Consider the following 23,433-nt stretch of genomic DNA (forward strand, 5'->3'; position numbering starts at 1 on the left):
TATCAGGATCCCAGAATTCATCATACACAAAAATTCTACTGTTTAAAAAAATATTGCCTAAGAATAGAAATAATAATAATAACTAACATTTACGTAGCACCTACTATGTATCAAGTAAGGTGCTAAATGTTTTACCAAGATCATCTGTTAGTTACTATTGTGATCTACAGATTGGAAAATAGAGGCAAACAGGTTAGGTTTACTCAGAGTCACAGAGTTAGTGTCTGAGACCGAATTTGACTCATGACCTGAATCTTCTTGACTCAAAGCTTGGTATTCTATTCACTGTACCACCTAGCTGTCCATGAGAAGTAACAGTAGATAGTTTACCTTCAGTCATAAAGGCTTAGGTTCAAGACTTGCTTCTGACAGTTTTTGACTGTGTAACCCTGGACAAGTAATTTACCCCTAACAACTTTCAAAGATTATAAATGAAGAATATATAAATAAATATTTATAAATTATAAATATACATGACTTGCTGATTTGCATCAATGAAGAAAGTTCCACCAGAGTTGCCTACATCAAAGAAATTATGAACCCAATGATTTTTTTTAAATGTCCATAGAGCTTCATTTTATCTCTTGTCTATCTTCTTCCCCCTTATCTCCACTCTCCCTAATCCCTTCTTTCTATATATGGAAGCACTCTGGCTATTAGGTGGTTCCCCTCCAAAATCTTTTCTATTTTCAGTGCACTGAGTCCATAATGGGTCTGTTGTACTGCTCTATTAGAGAGACAAACCCAGCTCCTCTCATCAGCAGCAAGGATTCTGAGAGCCAAGCAATTAATTCTGACATCGGGTCCAGGCTTCAGCGCCAACTTAGACAGCCTGTGGTACTTTTATTGCTTGTAGGATGCCAGCATTTAAAAACTGACCAACAGAGCCCACAAGGAAGTGTCTAAACAAGCAAGAAATTGAATTGAGCAACAATGTTTTTGAGCAGGTTACTCTACAGCCAAAACAAAGCTAAATGCAGCAATCTTTTTTAAGTGGCAATCCAAAAACAATAATACATTGTTTCTCACCTCCATCTCTTAGTAGATTGAACTTCCTTCAAGGCTCAACTCAGAAGAAACCTTCTAAATGAAACCCTTCCAGATTACCTTAATTAGGGGGCAGCTAGATGGCACAGTGGATAGAGTGCCAACTATGAAGTCAAGAGAACCTGAGTTCAAATCTTGTCTCAGACACTTGGTACTTATTAGCTGTGTGAATCTGCGCAAGCTGCTTAATCCCAATTGCCTCACCAAAAAAGGCCAGATATAAAATTGCCTACACATTGATGCTCTTAAAGTTTTTGTTGCATTGGACTGTAGTGTGCTTTCTAGAGCCCCAAAGTTGGGGTGACAAAACATACCATTGCTTTATGGAGCTCCCATGCTGAGGTGCCAAAATACACTATCCGGACTAGCTCTCTGGAAGACCTAGGAACCAGCCTGAGTCCTTGGTCTTAGTGGAGGAGTGAAGGAGGCAGGAGACTCACGAGGGTGGTCAAAGATGGAGTCCATTTATTTCAAGTCCTCTCAGCCCTTAAATACCTTAATACTGTGACATCACTACAGCACACTGAGCATGTGCCAACTGTAGAACCATTATATCATCTTGTCACACTGCACAAGTACTAACTATAAGCACCCTGCTATTGATATGTAAATGCATCCCTTTATTGTTAGTATCCCTTGCTTTAAGTAGAACACAGGTGGTCATCCCTCTCTGACTTCTCAGGAAGGAGGAGAGTCCTTAGGAGAGATGGGGAGCCAAACCAGACATTGTCAGCAGGTTCCCTCTGGGCTGAAGGGTCTTATAGCTTACCCAGAGCTCCCCTACTATCTGCATCCCTCTACACTGGATCAACTCTATATTTCATATAATAGATTGGATTACCATGAAGTAGAGAACCTGTGTGGAATCACAGAGTCAGTGACAATGGATTCAAATAGTGGAGGTTAAAAAAAAAAAAAAACTATTCATACTCTTTTAAATCTAGATGGAGTAGCACTGTTACTAGGATGGTTAGCTTGAGAGACGAAATGTGGAGGGTTTATGATGACTATCTTATTTACTCCAAAAGGCAGAACCAAGAACAAGGAGCCAAGTGGCCAATTTAGGCTTGATCAGTGAGCTCCTAAAATTGGAGCTGTCCAATGTCCTGCCTTGGTGATAGTGGGGATAGACTTCATTGGAGGTCTTCAGGTGGAGGTTGGCTGAACACTTGTCTATGGATATTCTTTTTGGGAGTGCGAGGGGAGAGAGATATGGGTTGGACTATATTACTCATTGATGAGCTCAAAATATGAGATTCAGTGTGATCTGGGAAAATATATGGATGAAGTTATAACTATTTGTTTTCTTTCCTATAGCAAGAGAGACCCAGACTTCTGGAGCCCTTAGATTATGAAACAGTTGTTGAAGAGCTTGAGAAAACTTATTGGAATGATCCTCTTAGAGATCTCATTTTCTTTCCCAATGATGACTTCACAGTGAGTACTCATTTTTTTTTCTTTTCTATTTTTTCAAAGCATTTAAATCCAGATTGAGCTTTAGAATGTTATGTTTAATAAAGTATTGGATGTAATGTCTGATCAAGAAGACTTGTGGTTGGATTTGGTTAGAAAAGTGAGTAATCTGCATAAGGCACAGTACAAAAATAAAGATAATGAAAATGATCTAGATTTGGGGAATGGATAAAATTCCAAATGATTTTGGAGAGAGTAGTGAAGGATAGCTTTATAATAGGATATTAGCAGCCCATTTTTATGCATCTTCCTAAAAGAGCCTAAAAGTATGGGAAAGAGAGAATTACATAGATTTTGAGCTGAAAGAGGCCTTGGATATCATCATATCCAATTTCTTCATTTTTCCAAGGGTAGCAAACTGCAACCCAAAACACTAGACTTTTTCACATATCTATGAGAGCCAGGATTCAAACCCCAAACCTCTGACTCAAAAGCTACCACTATATACATTTTTCTGTACAAATCAGATGTCTCAGCTAATTTAAAATAGTATAGAAAGGAGCCTTGGATATTGAATCAGTGACCAGTGTTCTAGTTCATCTCTGTTTGGACAAGTTGCTTAACCTTTTATTCACTGGATAAAATGAAGTGGTTAGACAAGCTAATTGCTAAAGTTCCATTGAGTTCTGAATCCTATTAAATCTGGGCAAACCCTATATTTTACTTGGCAACTTCCTCTCAAATAACAAATGTTATTGCATCATGGAGATATTCCCACCCACTTGATGCCTTTGTCTGCTAGTCCAAACCACTGTGACCACTGACCAGACTACTAGCCTAAACTACTTTAATTCTTGATTGTTCCCATGTATTTGGCTAAAATCTGAATGTCAAATTTCTCTCACTTTCATTATTTTTTGAATGAAGTAAGAAGAAGTAGCCAGATCCAGTGGATAAAAGGCTCTCCTTGAAATCAGGCAAGCTAAGTTTCATATGTAAAAGACACACTCATTTGGGTGATGTTGGATAAACTGCTCAGGACTCCCAGATAATTTCCTAAGACTATAAATTTCAGATTATATTGTCAATCTTAAAAAGGAAATGTACTTATTGGGAGTTCCCTATAAGACTGTAATCACAGGTTTGGATGCTCCCAATCTCTTTAAAAAGATAAGATGGAAGATTAAGGTGTAAAGTAGAATAGAAAAGAAGAAATGAAACAAATTGACAGATTGTTTAGATTTGGGAGAGTTTTTAAATCTCATCTTCCACCACCATTTTACTATTAAGAAACTTAAGGCTTGGAGGGGAAAACTGACTTGCCCCAAGGTCACAAAGATAGTAATAGAACTGGATCAAGAACTCCAGCCTTTTGTTTCCTCTTCCAACAGTCTAATAGACAGAAATATCAAAGGTATTTAGATGCTCTCCTACACCTTGAAACCTATGTCCTGCAGTATACTGGCTCACAGTTTTGTGTTTGGCATAGTTTGGAGCTTATTGCAAGCCAAAATGCACTTCCTGAGTTTGACCAAAATATGTAGTACTTGAACTCTAAATGTAAGGTTTAACACACTTAACTCTCTCCCCACATCCTTGTTTTCATTTCTGTGACGGAGAGATGGGGGGTGGAGAGGCAGGGAGGAAGGGAGGAAGGCAGGGGGAGAAAAACGACAGAGAGATAAAGAAATGCAGAGAGAGAGTCAATTTTCTAGGGCAGCTCCTTTCTCTCAAAAACAAAGCCAAGCATAAACAAAACCATGTAAACATGGGAAATGTTTCCTTTCATATTTAACTCAGCCAACTATCTGATAAACCTGTTAAGTTCCTTTTCTGTACCTAGAAAGGAAAGGAAAGTGATGATAATAAAAGGATATCATGAGGCCTCAGATTAAGGGTTGGAAGAGATCTCAGACATCATCCAGTCCAGCTGCCCCATTTGACAGATAAAGTAACTGAGACCCAGAAAAGTTAAGTGATTTAAGTGAACCAAGATCATATCCTCAGATTTTGAAGAGTGGAAATGGCATTCCAACCACCATGAGAAGGTATACTTATTTAAGAAGCATTTTTTGTGATCTTTCATGACTCATTAAGTTTAAATAAACTGTCCCAGAGGACATTTTTCTGAGTTTTCTTTTTCTAATTGATGTGCATGTAATATTTAAAATTGAATACATCTTAATATAAGAAGAATCAAATTGAATTGAATTACTACCTTTGACACTTGCTAGGTGTTTTCACATCATTCTGAAGAACTGGCCATATCAACCCATATAATTGATTATCATAGAAATTGACTGCTTACTTCTTGGCTGGGTATCTGAGCAAGTCAATTAATTTCTCTGTACCAGTTTCCTCATTTGTAAAGTGGACTGAATTGAACTTTAATGCTATCTCCATCCTAGTGGTGTTCAGTCAGTGCATTTATTAAGCACCTTGTTATCATTTAATCATTTCAGTTATATTTATTTCTTCAAAACTCCATTTAGAATTTTCTTGGCAAAGATACTGGAATGATTTGCCATTTCCTTCTATAGCTCATTTTACAGATGATGAAACTGAGGCAAATAGGGTTAAGTGACTTGCCCAGGGTCACACTGCTAATTATCTGAGGTCAGATCTTAACACAAGAAGATGAGTCTTCCTGAATTCAAGCTTGGCACTCTATCCACTGCACCATTTAGCTGCCCCGTTAAGTACCTATTATGTGCCAGATATTATGCTGACTGAAAAAACGAGAAGAACAAAGCAGCCCCTTTCTTTACAAGACATACCTTCTACTGTATACTTCATAGCACAATGTTAATGTAAGCTGTTATTATTATCATTTCTCCCACATAGACATCTTAATGCCTGTACTTTTAGGATATGTGGGGCAGCGAAGAGAACACTGAACATAAAGTCAAAAACATCTGAATTCAAAGCCTGACTCAGACACTTAGCAGTTTGATTTTGATCAAATTAATAAACCACTCTTGGTCTCCATTTTCTCACCTGTAAAATGGGAATAATAATAGCACCTCTTTCAGGAGGTTGTGGTAAAACTTAGACACAACACATGTAAAGTGTTTTGCAAAAACTGAAGAATTAAATAAATAAATTAAGAGTTAAAATTAATTTAAAGAATTAAATGAACTTAATATGCTCATTGCTCTCTAGTTCTATCATTTTGAATTAATTTCTAAGTGTTATCAAATATCTATCATTAAAAAAAATACCTGTGCCACAGTGTAAATCAAATCTTAACTCAAATTAAAACAATAAGAAAATTGAAAACAATAAGATGACTTTGAGTATTTATTAGCTACAAAGTTTTTCTTTGTAAGAAATCTTCATATTTATATCTACTGGCTTTCTATGAATATACTTTGTGGTATGAAGTGTATGAAGGCAAAGCCATTTTTTAATCTCCCTGTGCAATTCTCTAGTCCTCTCTGGTCTAGTTTAGCTGTGTGACCCTGGGCAAGTCACTTAATCCTAATTGCCTCAGCAAATAAATAAATAAATAAATGCAATGCTCAAAAATTAAAATCAAACACCCTGACAGCTACAGACTCAGCTCTTACCCTTTTGGAAAACTGGATAACTTTTCCCATCTATAACATCTCTTCCAGTTCCCATAAGCTTTCTTTTTTCCATAATCATTCAATGATCACTGGCAGAGACTCATCAATCACATTTTCTAAATCTTTCATCCCCTAGATGAAGCTCAGCTGTCTGTGTCTTGATGCCATTAAGGGAACTTGATTTTCCTTACTATCATTTGGTATTTGGTAGTTTCATTTATATTAGCCATTTTTGTTTTATTTCTAGTGCAAAGACTGTCTAATCTAATTCTAATCCAAAATTTTAATATGTTAGCCTTGTTGGTACAATGGAAAGAGTAATGAATGTACAGTCAGGAAGATATGAGTTCAAATTTAGTCTCAGAAACTTACTAACTAGAAAAGTCACTTGACCACTCCCTGTTTCAGTTCCCTTCAGCTGTAAAATCAATCACCTAATAGCACCTACCTCCTAGAATTGTTTTGAGGATCAAATGAGATAACATTTTTTAAAAGCTTAACACAGTGCTTGACCATCTGGACCTATTCACTAAAAGATTTTGGTAGGAACCTAAATCCTGTTCAAAGGTGAGGAGTGAAGAGGTAGAACTCATGAAGATAGTCAAAACAGGTGTTCATTTATTCAAAATTCTCTCAGCCTTATATACCCTATATAATACCCTTATATAACTATAACACACTGAACATGCACTAACTATACTGCATGTGTAGGACCACATAAACAACGTGCTATTGTGTGCAGATGTCTCCTTGCCACTTAATATAGCTCTGCTTTAATTACAACACAAAGTTGTCACATTCCCTGACTTCTCAGGAAGGCCAAGATGCCCCTATCAAGAATGGGAAGCCAAACCAGACATATCAGCAGATTCCCTTGCTGAGCTTGGAGGGTCTTGTACTTCATCCAGAGTTCCCCTACTATATGTGACCCTCTACACTTGACTCATAGAAGGTGCTTAATAAATGCTTGTTCCTTTTCCCAGTTATCATTATCCTACTGACAACAAACAGTAAGCATATATTTCTTTGTTATTATTTTCTTCCAACATAATTTAAAAGATAATAAATCACTTTTTTGTTATCCTTAACTTTCCTTACCATTCTCAGCTAATGCTGAGCCCTTAGCATTCCTAACTTCATTCTTCTAGGGCAATGCTATGCTTTCAGATTTATCCTCCAGAAACTGCCCTTGCATCCATCTTACATAAATATCTTTAGTCAATCAAACAATTAATAAATACATAGTAATCATTATTTATGTGCCAGGAACTTGTGCTATAGTGGGGTCATAAATACAACTGAAACACTAATAAAAGGACTAGAAAGCCAGTGAATCCTTTAAAAAGTAAAAATGCCAAGTTTTCCAGATTTGTAGATATTAGCTATTCCTGGCAATTTAATGAAGATATGGACTATGCAAGAAACTACTTGTTACATATTGGCTTCTGCTATACAGTATCAATAATGCCTTCTTTAAATATGAAAAGGCATACTTGTTCTGCTGAAGTTACTGTTGATTTATGAACTTCTAGCAATCTATAACTAATTATTTTCTAAACTTACACATATCTGGAATTCTGCTGTTTGGGATAACTATAATTTTCATTGGCTTGATGTTGAGACTAAATTATTGATCTGATCAAATAATAGTGATCAATTTTAGTTGTTAAAAGTAAGCAACAAAGGGGAATTCTAAAAGTAAGATTACTGAGTCATTCTACAGGAGGAAGAAGAATGACTTCATTTTTTAACTAGTGAAGTGAAATGTTCATGGGGTTCCCCTCAGCCCTGCTTCCTGCTTCTCCTATTGATTCATAGTGTATTAATATAGAGTAAGTTTCTACTTACGCAGCTGAAAAACAAGTTCTAAAGGTTTACTTAGCTCACAGATGTTAACACTACTATAAATATTTTGCAAAGACATTCATTTTGATTTAGTTAATTTCTTGAAGAGAGCATTATATAAAATGACTAATTAGAGGATATTGAGTATGTTTAGACTGTTTTTTATTATATTCTGTGTCCACTAGAATATCGTCAGAGGAAGATAGTATCATGGGATACTTAGTGGTCTGTAAAGGATCTCAAAGATCATAGAATCTCATCCTCTCGTGTTATAGTTAAGCAAACTGATACCCACAGTAGTTGTTAAATGATTTGTCTATAATCCAAGAATTGGAAACTGGCAGCACCAGAGTTCTAGTTTCATAAATAAAATCCATTTGAGCAGATTTTCCAGAGTGTGTGTATATTCCAGGAACAAGTTGGGCAATTTGGAAGTAGGAATTAACTTATTTTCTTTAATTAATCTATATTGCCACTTGAAAATTAGCTCTAAATTGGAGAAAAAGGACCTACTGAAGATTAAATTGTTTATGCCACACTTCAAAAGACCTATTTTAACAATTCAACAAAATATTCAGTACTTACTATGTGTCAAGTAGTGTACTAGACATGAGGAACCAAAAGATGATTAAATAATCCTTATCTTCAGGAAACTTACAATCTAAATTATTTATTGAGTATCTTCTATTTACTCAACACTGCAGCAGATATGAAGATAGAAAATAAACATTAAACATAGTCCCATCCCTTCAGATACACATATATGTGTATTTGTATGTATTTCTATACACAGATATGCATACATATATGTGTATATGTGTGTGTATGTGTGTGTATATATATATACATATATATATACATATATATATATAAAACAAGGAACAGAACAACAATGTGGTTAAACTAAATAATCTTTAGGTTTCTTCCAGTTCTAAAAGAAATTGTACAATCAAATGACCCCTGTTGCTCAGTTATTTCCAACTCTTTGTGCCCCTATTCAGGATTTTCCTCACAAAGATACTCAAGCAGTTTGCCATTTACTTCTCTAGGTCTCTTTAGAGATGAGGAAACTGAGGCAAACAGGATTAAATGATTTACTTGGTATCACAAAGCTAGTTAATGTCTGAGATCAGATATAAAGTCAGGAAATGCATTTTCCTGACTCCAAGCCTGGCATTCTATCCACTGGGCTAGCTAACCTTCCAATTAAATAATAATAAAAGTTATAGTAATGGAGAAAGCATGATAAAAGTTGAGAGAATTCAGAGTTCTATGTGGACTAAAATAGTAAAGATCCTGGAAATTAAGGTAAATTTCTGAAGGGTAAAAAGATTTAGACATCTGGGGGGAGAGAAAGAACATGTTCTTTATATGATGAATAAAAAAGAATAAAATCATGCATGTGAAAATGAGCAGACTTATAGGATGGTGTTTGTGCACTAGCCCATAGAGTATGCTACAGTATTGTCTTGCAGCAGCTTTGTGTCTTGGAGACTCTCCTCCTATGAGATAGGTAAATCTGCCACTATGAAAGTTTTCTAATAGACCTTTCCCATATGACATGGTCAGTCTTTATGAATCCAAGAACCATGCCAATGTATAAGCATTTCTTGGACTTAATATACCACTTTTCTCCTAAAAAACCCTATACTTTTTTGATGATGATGATATTAATAATGTCCATCATCTTCATATCTTTTGGAAGAGGTGAGAAGCATTTTATACTAATTAATTGACTTGGCAAGGGTCTAGAACAGTCTAGTACAGCTGGTCAGCAGCAGAGCTAAGCTGTCAGTTCAGGTTCCCCAACACTCAGTTCTCTGAGGTGGACAAAAGGACACCTTGTTAATAAGGTCCTAGCAGAATTAGAAGAATATTTCTTGGTCAAATACTTCTGTCTATAGTTCATTTAATAATAATCCCTTGCTTCCTCTTCCATATCATTTCTGTGTTCAATAAAGTATTCCAAAGAACCATCTTTTAAATAATAGTGACATTTAGATAGCACTTTGTAAAATTCTCTCTTTCTCTCTCTCTCTCTCTCTCTCTCTCTCTCTCTCTCTCTCTCTCTCTCTCTCTCTCTCTCTCTCTCTCTCTCTCACACACACACACACACACACACACACACACATGCATGCACACTTTCTGTTTCTTTCTATATCTGTTCTGTTTCTATCTGTCTCTCTGTGTCTCTGTCTCTGTCTCCATCTCTGTCTAACATTCTCTCTGTCTTTCTCTCTCCACCCCCATTTTGCAGATGAAAAATATGAGACTTACCAAAAAAAATAATAATAATAACTGGTTAGGAAATCCTGAAATCAAGACTTAAACTTAGATCTCCTGGCTTTCAGATCAATGATCTTTTCACTATATCATGCTGTTTCTCAATTCCTAATAAAATAATAGTGATAGTGATGTCTGATGTTTGCATAGAATTTTTAGATTTGCAATGGTCTTTGCACAGGTTATCTATGACTTTGCAACGGTAGGTCCTATTTTAAGCTCTTTTTTAGGTGAAGAAACAGAGAAATAGAATGCTCTGCATAGGGTGACAAAGAGAGATGTGGGCTGTAAGCTTAGCTTTTCCAGACAAACAACCATCTAAGTGGCTTTCTTAACAGGAAATATCAGCCTCTCTGAATTGGGAGTGCTTACCAAAGGCAAGTTTAGATCAGAATCGAGACCACAATCTGAGCCTAAATAATTTCCTGATTCTAGATTCTTTGGCTTCTCAGCCAAGGCCTGAACAACAGTTTTAAATGCCATCATTTGCTCCCACTCTTTGAACAAATGTAGTTTATAATGTCAGAGGAAGGCTTCTTAGCTCTGGTGAGGAAAAAGGAAAAGAGAAAGGGATGGGGAAAGGGGACCTGTCCTTATGGACAATGATGGTCCCTTGGCTAAGTGGGAAATAGCACTGCCATGTTTGGAATGAAATTTTACCTAGTCATCTCAATGAGAAGATTTATGCAATGTATGGCAAAAACCCTTCAAGCAAATATGAGGTCAAGAAGAGAGGGCCATAAATTGGCAAAATAGAACTAGAAAATCCCTGGATTGTAATCAATGTCAAAAGTAGATGCAAATTACCTGAATTTACTGAATGAAACATGATTCTCTCTTTCTCTGTTTCCTTGTGTCTCTGGCTCTCTATTTTTCTGTCTCTAACTCTTATCTTTCTGTGTCTCTATATCTGGGTCTCTGGGTCTCTCTCTCTGTCTTTGTCTCTGATGTTTCTGTCTCTGTCTCTGTTGCTCTGTGTATCTGTCTCTTTCTGTGTCTGTGTCTGTCTCTCTATGTATCTCTCTGCCTATCTTTCTGTGTCTGTGTCTCTAATTTCCCTTTGTGTCTCTGTGCCTATTTCTCTCTGTCTCTCACTCTCTCTGTCTCTGTCTCTCTCTATCTCTGTCTCTCTGTTTCTTTGTGTGTGTGTGTGTGTGTGTCTCTCTCTGTCTCTCCCCCCACCACCTCTTGCTCTCTCATTCTCTTTCCCCTCTTTTTAAACTTCATCACCAAAAAAGGAACCAGGCTTGAGTTTTCAGTGTAAGCCCATGACCTGTTTTATATCCACTGAGCCATTTTAATTATCAACCAAAGAGTTTATAGCACAGAACAGGAAGTCTGTTGTGGCCAAGGCAGTTTCTAGTGGTCAGAAAGCATTCAGTTCTCAGAAAAGCAATTCTTTGCAATCTTATTAATACCGTTAACAAATGTCTATGCTGGCTTAACCTTTTCCTGCCTTGATTTCTGAGGGCTATTTAAAAAGTCTAAAAAGCTGTGAAAATATTGCTCTAATGCCTCAAATGAAGGCTTCCTTTTAGCCAAGCCAAATGCTGCCTTTCCTACCCCGATAAAAGATATACACATTTGTGTTGCTCATTCCTTTATTTTAAGTTTCTTTTGTGTGCTGGGCAAGATATTAAATACCCAGTAATTGGATGTATCCAGTAAAAGAATAGTCTTCATCACACAGCTTGTGGGTGTGCCTCTGTTCTGTGGCTGTTATTTTGTAGGAACGCAATCTTATTTGATAAGTACTAATCATTTTGAAACAGACATGGCCACTGCTTGTCAAGGAGGCAGCTCCATAGAAAAGAGGATGTGGTCTTCAGCTCCCAAATCTAAGAGATACCTTTGAAATAGGAAGTCTTTGCCTGCTACTTAACTGACAGGCTCATGTTTTCAGATCCAGAGGCTTCTAAGAAGGGAGTTCTATATAGAATCAGATAGTAGGCAAAAGAAGAAAGAGTTCCAAAGCAAAGGAAGCAGGATCCTTTAATTGGTGCATTTACCTCTACAATCCTTTATCTTTCTTAAATTATCTTTTTTCAAAAATCATAAATCCATATTATCATTGAATAGAAAACTGAATTTTGAACTACAGGAACAGATCTCCTGCCCTGAAATCAGATATCTGATAAATGTCTCTAAGAGAAAGACTCCTATACAAAGTTTCCTAAGAATACGAAGAGAAACTCATGCATTTTTTTTCTTTTGAGGAGAGTCTCTCAGATTTACAATTAAGAGACTATTTGCTCCTATGATGCATACAATTCTAACACTCTTGATTCATCTGCTTCTAAAGATCATAATAGTTGAGAAGTAACAAATTATAAAAGTAAGGGTCTGTTATTGGTGGCACCCTGAGAGACAGTAAAAAGTGATAGCTGATAGCCTGACAGCAACAAAAATGTTATAAATAGCAGATTCAAAATTATCACCATGTTATTCTTGATAATTATCATTGATCTTCATCGGGGAGGTCATCAAAACAATGAGATAATATTTTACTACTCTATTTAGGAAATATATGATATATTGTAGGAATATTTCTGCTCAAAATGTTTTTTTAATTGCTATTTATATGGATAAGCTTTAACTATCTAAAACCTGAATTTTCTGGATATCTGAGGTTTTGTCTGTTCTTCTCTGAATACCTCCCCATCTTTTAGGTAGAAAAAAAAGACTGACTCCTTGCATCATTCTTAAGAATATGATTTTTTTTACATACCATAAAGTAAGAACATATACATATTTTTTGGTATACATATATGTGTGAATATGTACACACACACACACACACACACACATACACACACACACACATACACACACACACACACACACACACACACACACACACACACTCCCTGCTATTATTATCTGTCTTAACCAGGGGACAACGTTTAGATAATAGAAACTTTCATTGAATCCAAAAATCATATATTAGACATTAAGATTTCTCCCCTATCAAAACAATGAACTAATTTCTGACAAAAAAAAAAAAAGCAAGATTTTCTGTCATGAGTTTTCTTACCATGTATTTCCTATTTATCTTTCCTGATGGAAGGAAAGCATAAAATCAAAAGGAAAGGATGATTCAAAACCTGAATAATAAATCCCAAATCACAGAGAACTCACCTCATTTTACTTTGATTGCAAAGAGGATATCAAAAAGCATTCAAACATATTCACATTGGGCTGATGGATGGCCTATAATTTCTTTTTTGACGTCTGAAGCTTTAAGTATTGGTCACTGATTATTAACTCACCTAAAGTTCTTTTGAATTTTGAAGGTAAATGGCACTACAGTGTTCTTGCTACTCCTCTTCTCACCAATCAATCCAGTCAATAATTGTGTAACATGGCTTTTAAAGTAGTTTCTCCATTTTTTTCTTTCTATGTCACTAGCAACTTATTGGCCCTGTCTTTGACCTCTCTCTCTCTGAGGACACACTTATGTCCAAAGAATTGCAAGGAGGAAGAGTGACAAAAGATGGAGCTTGAGTATCAGACTCTGTAAAAGGAATAATGAAATACCATTTCTCTTTAATTTCTCTCTAGTACTTAGCTACATTCCTAAAGGAGTCCATGCATTTTTTTTTTCATTTTAAAAAAGGCTCCTGTAAAAATAACATTGGGAAATACTGATTTGGGCCACTGAGATTCTATTTCCACTATTCATTAAGGATCATAGGATTTTGATTTTGAGGTCCAAGGGATCTTAGGGCTGTTGAAGTTCAGTCCCTTTAATTTACAACAAAGAGACTTAGCCCAAGGTCACATGGATTCTAATCTAATGAATCCCTCTCTCAGAATGAATTCTAATGTAAGGAATATGCTGACCATGGAAGATATTAATCCACATAGGATGGACTAAATGTTCAAACAGACCATTCAAGAGGAGGCATTGATAGCTATCTGAGGAATCCTACTCACCCCTCTGCAAGGGAGACAGTAATTCTTAGTTTCAGAGGAGCAAGAGAAGAAGAATACATAATTATGACTGCCTGCTGTTTTACTTTGAGAAAGAGGAACCAGATTAGAATCAGATTTATCTTGAGAATTATGCTTCTTAGGTTCAGACACTGCTAAGTTCTCTGATTGCTATCCCTTAAAAGGGAGAAAGGATGGCCCCCATCCTTAAACTCAGCAGTTTGATTCCTTCCTATCAAATACTAGTTACATTCACTAAAAATAGTGAATGATCTTTTTATATAGAATTGAGATAAGATCACACTCAACCAAGAAAGGGGTTACTATCTTACCCAAGGGGAAACTTCCTCAAATTTCTCAGGAAGCAAATTAGAACTCAGGGACATACTGAGGAGCCATCTTCTCCTCCATATCTGCAGTAGAACAAGGCTTCCTGAACTTTTTCACTCGCTACTCCTTTTTGCCTGAAAAATTTTTATGCAACCCCAGATAAATAGGTATATAAAATAGGCGTACAAAGCAAACATTTGCTGATAATAAATCATAATTTCATGATCCCCACATTCAGTTATACAACCCTATGTGGGTTCACAACCCACAGATTAAGAAGCTTTGCAGAAGGCTTTTTCTTTGATTCAGTTTTGAAGAGGTTACAGAACCATGTGAATCTCTCTCCAAAAAAAGTTTAAAATGTCTCATTTCCAAAGTTCTCAGACCATTGCTATTCTTCATGGAGTCACAAGAGATTATGTCAGCCTTCCCTCAACCAATTAAGAGAGTTTCATATAAAATGCTCCAGACTTGACTAGAAATTCAGGTTATGTTAAAAAAAACTGTCTATAAATAGTAAAGTTAAACAAAAGATTTCATCAGAAGGTAATGTATGATCAAGAAAAAAGATATGGACCAGTGATGTAACAAAACTGAGATTTCACTGATGAACAACCCACTTACCTTATTACTACCAAATTTGCACTTATCTTTCTCGATATGCCATATATACCAAGACAATTCAAGAAAGAAAGGTTGGGTGGGCACCCTAGCAAGCTTATAGAAGGATGTGAATAAGAATAATATGTATAATTATACTTATAAGACATAAGAATACTATGGATAATTGTATGAATAATTATTTTATATATAAATCATTTTTATTACAAATTAAATGTTTGATTAAATTAGATATTTATTAAATTAAATATTTAAAACTATTAAAATATAAATATGAATAATTTGTATGCTTTATTTTATATCATATTCTATTATAAACTTGTGGTTTATATAAATTAACAAAATACCTGTACCCTAATTTAATACATTTATAATTTATTTTTATTATCAATAATAATTATATAGTACACTGGGTTTATAAAACATTTTACAAATATGTCATTCCATCCTCACAATAATTCTGGGAAGTAGCTACTTTTATTAATTCCATTTTATAGGTGAAAAGAATGAAACAGGAAGCCTTTAAATGACTTGCCCAGGATGACACAACTAGAAAGTGTCTGAGACCAAATTTGAACTCCAATCTTCCTGAGTTCTCTAGTCCCCTTTAATCCTTTAATGTTATGATGCTTATGTATTGCATTGAAAGAAAATAGATGTTTCTTATTTTGTGACCAGTTATCTTAATATCTTTTTTTTCTGTTTTAGACAGCCACAATTTCTTGGGATATCCAAACACTGTATTCAACTGTACCAGAAGATGCTGAACACAAAGCAGAAAACTTATTTGTGAAAGAGGTAACTGAAGTTGCTATCCACTAACTTAGAATACTTTCACCTAACTGTTTTTAATACAATCTGTCACCAATTAATGTTCTTTTTATGGTAAGTAGGTACTTCTAAATAGCAAGATGCTCTGATACTTTTAAAGGAGTAACCCTTGAACCTGTCTCATATCAAAATCATATTTATATTTACATATTTATAAACATCAATATATTTACATCTATTTATATGTAAATATTATATGATTTGAATTTATTTCATAAAAAATTTATATAAATTGTATATAATTTAAATTTATTTTCTATAAAATTATATTACCTGATTTATTTTTATGTATATTATATAATACAAAATTAAATCTGTATTTATATCACTTCCTCTTTTTTGGGCTTTCTTCATTTACTGGTAATTTTTTCAAAGCAAACTTTTTTTTCAGCCCAATTCAAAGTCTCAATCTGGAGAAATGTTAAAATGCTCCTTTTTGGAAGAGGTAAAGGCAAAGTCATATAGCCAACTTTTTAAAATTAATTTATCTCTCTGGGTCTCATTTTCCTCATGCGCAAAATATGGTTCAATTAGCTATTTATGAGACCTTTTCCAACTCTAAATCAACAATCCCATAAACTCACAAATTGGGTCATTTTTGGCAATATGATAAATCATAGGATCATAGATTTTTAAGTTGGAACAAATCTTAGAGATCATTTAAATTTCTAAAGTAAGAAAACTAAAAGTCTAGAGAGTTTAGGGGACATACTCAAAGTCATGCACAGAAAGAAAGAGACAAAACTGAGATTTGAACCTAGGACCTCTTTTTCCAAATTCAGTGCTTCCTCCACTGGACTACAGGATAAATATGATCTAAATTATGGGAGAGTCTGAATAATAAAGTATCCTTAGGAAAAGTAGTTTATTAATTTCAAGTACTAACATGAACTAATGGCAGAGGGCTTCTCTGACCCAATAAATAAGATCCACTTGTGAATAGCATCCATTTTCATGTAACTAATATAAATTTTCTCTCTTACAAGAACCTATTTTCTTAATTTAATTAATTTTTACCAAAAGTGTATGTGTGTGTATTAAGTATATTTGAATAAATTCCATTCAGAAATGAATACATTAAAAGTATTCAAATTTTGAATAAAATTATAAGTAAATCATATTAAAGATTAAAGTTTTCTACTTAAAATTATTTAATTCAAGTATACATTGAATACACTTAAATATTCCAATTGTAATATGTTGAATATATTCACAATTTCCTCATCATTATATTTCCATATTAAAATTATGGGAAATCTTGAATATATTTCCATAATACATTAAAAATTTTGTATTTATATATAATTTGTTTATTTATGTATTATGTTGTTTTGCTTTTCAAAATTTAGTCTAGCCTAAGATAAATTTGACACTTGCCCATTCTCACCATGTCCAAAACTGAACTTCCCCTGTCTTTCTCTTAAACCTCATTTCTTCCAATAGGTGGTAACCATTTCTGTCTAAAGCACCAACTCCAGTTAATAATCCAGTTAATAATCTCCCAGCATTAACCTTAACACTTTACTTTCTTGCTTTGCAGATCCAATCAGCTTCCCACTCTTTTCTACCTTCACAACATCTTACATATATAACCCCGTTTCTCTAGTCACACAGTTACTACTTTAATTCAGGTTCTAATTACCTCTTCACTAGATTACTGCAATAGCCTCCTAATTGTTCTTTCTATTTCAAGTCTCCAATCCATTCTACACACTACTGCCAAAATAATTTTTTTCAAGTATGATCTGATTACATCTCTACCCTATCCAGTCAACTCCACTGGTTTCCTTTTGTTTTCAGGATGAAATATAAAGTCCTCTGTTTAGAGAACTCTATTCAGTGAACCACATACAGCCTGTATTTTCAACCCCATTGAACACTGCAACCTTCTTACAGTCTACAATCCAGTTATATTGGCTTTCTCTGTGTTCCTTATATATATTTCTCCATCTTTCATTGCTATCTACTCCCCATGGCTGGCATGCACTTCACCCTTATTTCCACCAGTTAGAGTTATTCTTCTTTAATATACAATTCAGGCAAAATATCAAAATGAATTCTTTCCTTAGTCTACCACCAATTGCTAGTGCTGTTGTGTTTTTAGTCATTTCAGGTGTTTCCAAATCTTCATGACCTCATTTGGAGTTTTTTAGCAAAGATATTAGAATGGTTTGCCATTTCTTTCTCCGTCTCGTTTTAGAGGAGGAAACTAAGGCAATAAAGTTAAATGACTTGTCCAGAGTTATATAGCTAGTAAGTGTCTGAAATTGCATTGAAACTTAAGTCTTTTTGACTCTAGCCCACACATTCTATGCATTGTACCCACTAGCTGCCCTAATTTCTTCCTGCTAAAGTTACCTTGTATGAAGCTACTTTGTATATCTTATATTTATTAACTTTATATTCATGATGTATGTATTTTATATATACTTATCTCCTTTGTTAGAATGTAAACTCGTTGTGAATATAAATTATTTCATTCTTTATACTTATATTCCCAGAGACAAACACAGTACCTGGCACTTAGTAAGTACTTCAATGATTGATGATTGATTGATTGATTGATTGACTGAACTGGTATAATCTGAATTTATATTCAATTCCACCTATGAAAACTGTCTACTACAAGTGTACAACCTGCTAGATGCTCAGTATTAAAGTATTTGTCAGTTTAAGTCTGATATTCTCCAAATTAGAGCAAACTAAAGATCTCTAGTTTACCTTCATTATTTTTTGTACATATGTTATGCACTTATTTAATAAGCTGGTAGGGACAGCTAGATGGCACAGTTGGTAAATCACCAGCTCTAGAATCTGGAGGACTTGTCTTCAAATCTGGCCTCAGACACTTGATACTTACCAGCAGTGTTACTCTGGGCAAGTCGCTTAACTCCTATTGCCTTGCCAAAGAGTCTTTCCAAAGAAAAAGTAGGAGGGCATCTAAGGCCATTGGTTTTATTACCCATCTAACAAAGCTATCCTGAGGCTTTGTTACACAGAAGAACACAAGGAAGTCTTGCTTGCCCTCTTGGTAAAACATTCAGCTTTGCAGTAATTAGAAAGCCATCTCAGAAACCCTAGTCTTGAAGGCTATACAAGTTGAGTTTTTAACAGGATGACTAAAAGTAGCATCAGTAAGAGGAAAATGATAAGGTCCTTAACATAGTTGTTGGTAATCTACTGGATTACTGCTCTATATCTCAGTTATTTGGCCTTCCCTGATTATAATAACATAAAAAAAATAAATTATAAGAATGTTAAATAGTGATTATTCTGGAAGCAAGCTCAAATAGAAGTTTCTTAAATATGTTCCCCACAAGTCAAGTCAGGAATGGTTTCATTTGTCTTTCTATTCCAGTGCATTGACCATAGTAGGTGCCTAATGAATGCTTAATGAATGAAATTATAAAAACCCATCACCATCCTTTTTACATGTGCCTAACCTGAGAGAAGGAAAATCAAGATTCTCTCTTGTTCGCTATCCTTTTTGCATTTGAATCTAATCTAAGAGTAGAAAAGTCAAGATTCCATCTTATTCTGTTGATAAAAATATCCCATGAGGCAGACCAAAAACTCTTACTCAAGCATTTATAAGAAAGTGACAAGGTACCAGAAGTTTTCTACAAAATCCACTGAGGAAGGTGTCAGATTAATTGAGTGCTTTATAAATCATGTCCTTTTCTTTTTGATTGGGAAAATATATGCTTTATTTGAATCTTTCCTTAATCATAGGTTCAAGTGCCTGACTGTATTGACTACTATGATTTTCTGACTAGTCTTGACTTTTAAAATAGGAGATCATTATTTGGTTCTGCAAACATATATTGTATCTAGGATATACTGCAACATATTTAACATATATAGGACTGCTTGCCATCTAGGGGAGGGGGTGGAGGGAGGGAGGGGAAAAATCTGAACAGAAGCAAGTGCAAGGGATAAGGTTGTAAAAAAAAAATTACCCTGGCATGGGTTCTGTCAATAAAAAGTTATTATAAAATAAAATTAAAAAAACAAAAACAAAAACAAAAAATAGGAGTTCATTTCATTTAAAGACATTTCATTTGCAGTCTCTGTCTCTTTCTGTCTCTCTCTGTCTCTGTCTCTCTATCTCTCTCTTTCTCTGTGTGTGTGCATGCATGTGTGTGTGTGTTTGTGTGTGTATGTGTGTGTGTGTATCCCAGAAAACTATTTTTCACTTTTCTAGCAAGTCTCCTATCCTCTCTTAATTTGCCATCTGTGGGCCTACAATCTCCTCTACCAGATTTTAACTTAGCCAATAAATCAAAAAGAATTACTGTGTTTCCTACGTATTATACAATGGATTAGTTGCTAGCAATAGTAATAACAAAATTAAACTCCCTGTTCTCAAGGAGCTTAAATTCTTATGGAAGAGAAAACATGTGATATTTAGGTGTTTTCAGCATGTTTATTTTGAGATTACCTTAAAGAGGAAAAAGGATCAGGAAGGCCTTATATAGAAGAGCATTTGCACTGAATCTTAAGAGAAATTGAATGAATGTTTTTTGGTTGGGGAAAAAAAAAACTATGCCCATCCTTTAGGCATTGGTGTCCAACCTAACAGTAGAATGGTCCCAGTAAATCTCTCCCTTTCAAATAAAACATTAAAAACTCTTTAATCTCTATCTTGCCTCAGTTTCTCTGGCATTATATAACAAAGCTAAGATTTGAACTCAAGTCCTCTGGCCCCATGTTCTTTCTGTTAGACTCTGCTGCTTTCTTGTGTCAGATGAGAATATATGAGGTTTACCACAAGACAGAAGTGTATGATTGCTAGGCAGCAAACAAGCCCAAATTGAATTTGAACAATTACAGCCCTCTCAACTGTTTTTCTCTTTGTGTGTCTGAGTTTCTTATCAGCAGTGATGAATACTATGATTTCTATATCAATGTTGATTTTTATTGGAGTTAATTTAAAAAAACAACCATTTTATCTGTTATCATTTTATGCTCTCTTACATGCCCATCAGTTAAATAGAAGACATAAATATTTAGATGTGACTATTTTATTACTCTTAAAATACTTTAAAAACCAATATTAGTTTCTCAAGTGGAATATTGAACTATTCCAAGCATCAGTTGTACTTTTCTCAGAGGATCTGGTTAACACAAAACCAATACCTATTTTATTTAAGAGACTAACATTGACAATTATGAAAGTGAAGGAAGCAAGGATTTAAACACAGCAAACTAAATATTCATTAAATTCCTACTTTGTGTAAAGTGATGTACTAAGAATAGGGAATACACAAATGAAAAACAACACAATTCCTATTCTTAAAGTACTTAAACATTCATGGGGTGAGAAGGGCATACAGATAAATATGATATTGGGGTAAATAAAATTGAGCTATGATGAGGATAAAAGATAATTGAGGTTGGGAAAGATCAGATATAATGGGTGTGATTGGGTTAGGGGATGAAAAGGCTCCACAAAGGAGATAGCAACTGGTGGAGATGATAGGGGAAGCTTTCCAGACCTGGCAGATAGTCTGTTGACTCATTGGATCTGAGAGAATAGGGGTAGCAGGAAGAAGAGAAATTCAGGCAATTAGGAGAAGGGCCTTGCCATTAGCAAAAATAAAGAAATTGGGAAAAGGAGAATGTTTGGAAGAGATAATTATGGGGTCAGTATTTGACATCTTGAGTTGGAAAGAAAAGCAGAAATGTTTAGCAGAAATTTGAAGTTGGAAGACCAGAACTCAGGAAAGATGTTGGATCTAAATATTAGATTTGGGAATCATCTCTGTAAAGGAAGTAATTAAACTGATGGGAATAGATGAAATCACTAAGAGGACAAATGTCTGACTTTGGGTAAACATGCATTAAGGAATGGAAGAAGGGTGATCAACTGCCAAAAAGATCTGATTATAGGAAAAAAAAAAAACTAAGCATCCCCAACTTTTTTCAACCACACTTCACATGACATGGTCTCTAGACCACCCAGTTGTTAAAATAAATTTCAGTTTGCCAATGGTCTTTTTCAGATGCTGTTCCCAATACAGAAGTAAAAATGTTAACCTTTCTACTTTTGGTTTGCATCATTAACTTGAGATTTTTTCTGTGGTAGGGAAAGTGAAGGCAAAAACAGTTTAACATTTCTTTGGAATCGAGAAATGGGAAGTGCTGTCATTATCTGGAGCTCATAAATGGTATAAAATTAACATCTACAAAACATCCCCATGTGTATTTTTTATTTGCTTTTTTCTATGTTGAGACAGCACCACCACCTCCCCCTGGGGTAAAATCAAAGGGAACCTATAAATAGGTTGCATACTTCAGACACAGGGTTTGTGCAGCAAAATCTTCATTTTAATATACACAAAGGGAATATATAAGGCAGGAAGCTCCACTCTCTAATTAAAACCGAGTTCTTGATTTGGTTTCACTTGGCAAATCATCATGAAGAAGCAGAGAATCTCATGTACTGAGCCTTTGAAGGTAGGACCACTGTGTCTGGAGATCACTAAGGCTGAATTAACCCACACCCACATCCCCCAAAAAGTGCTTACAGCATAATAGAATAACAAATGACTCTTCTCCCCAGTTGCCATGGTTCCTCTGAAATTCCTGAAAATGCACATTGCAACTCTCAGGACTGAGAATCAAAGGAGATCTAAGTTCAAATCTTGCCTCAGATACTAACTAGCTCCTCAATTTCCTCATCTGTAAGATGAAGATAATAGCACTTATCTCATAGGATGTTCTGAAGATCGAATGAAATAATAAGTCCAAAGTATTTCCACCTTTACAAACCTTAAAGTGGTGTTCTTCTTGTTATTATCACTGCTATTATTACCTAATCAGCCATTTGTAGCATAAGGTAAAGAGAAAGCTACAAACATACAAACATAAGGAATTGTATTATGCTACTTATCCAACACTTGCAGGGAATTTAATGGCATCAAAAATATTGAAAGAATGAAAGCCTAATGATTGTGCCCTGTCCCCTTAGTCTGAAATTAAGTGAGGTCGAGTTTGATGTGATATGGCAATGAAGGTCCCTTCAAAGTCTTTAATTCTGACTCACTACATCATGTCATCTTAAAGGGAGATAGATGAATGGAATGAGGAAAGGAGAAAGAATCAAGAAGGCAGGAATCCTGGGCCTAACTACCCTGAAATAACTAGTTAGCAAATGGTCTAATCAGGAACAGGTCAGATAGGGTGTTTATTTTTAAACCTCCTTGTCATGAGGCACAGGCCAATAGTAGGAAATTAGCAGATGACTAAAGCAAGAATCAATCAACATTTCTAAAGTCCCTACTCTTTACCAGGCCCCATAGTTGCCAGAGACAAGGAAAAAGAATGAAACCAGTATCCAGACTTAATCTTCCATGGCAGGAAAATTAAAGAGGCTACCTACTCCTGATCCCATGGAGGGAGGCAAAAAAAAAAAAAAAAAAAATTCTCACATTTATCCAGTACTGGTAGGACAGGGAGGAAGCATCTGGAGGTCAATTAGGTAACTTTTCCAAACCTAGAAATTACATAATCATTCTTGGTCACACATGCTCAGTCATGCTTACAGTCAGGAGGCAAA

The 23,433-nt window shown here is 35.0% G+C and overlaps 1 protein-coding gene across 1 annotated transcript in view; it reads left to right on the forward strand.

Moving 5' to 3' along the window:
* DOCK10 (dedicator of cytokinesis 10) overlaps positions 1–23,433 on the forward strand; it is a 212,379-nt gene that overhangs the window by 18,464 nt on the left and 170,482 nt on the right. Inside the window, exons 2-3 of the mRNA XM_051983445.1 lie at positions 2,365–2,484; positions 15,750–15,839. Coding sequence (XP_051839405.1) covers positions 2,365–2,484; positions 15,750–15,839 — 210 coding nt within the window. The remainder of the gene's footprint in view (positions 1–2,364; positions 2,485–15,749; positions 15,840–23,433) is intronic.

Source organism: Antechinus flavipes, chromosome 3 (genome assembly GCF_016432865.1).
Source record: "Antechinus flavipes isolate AdamAnt ecotype Samford, QLD, Australia chromosome 3, AdamAnt_v2, whole genome shotgun sequence".
In the NCBI taxonomy this organism is placed as follows: Eukaryota; Metazoa; Chordata; class Mammalia; order Dasyuromorphia; family Dasyuridae; genus Antechinus; species Antechinus flavipes.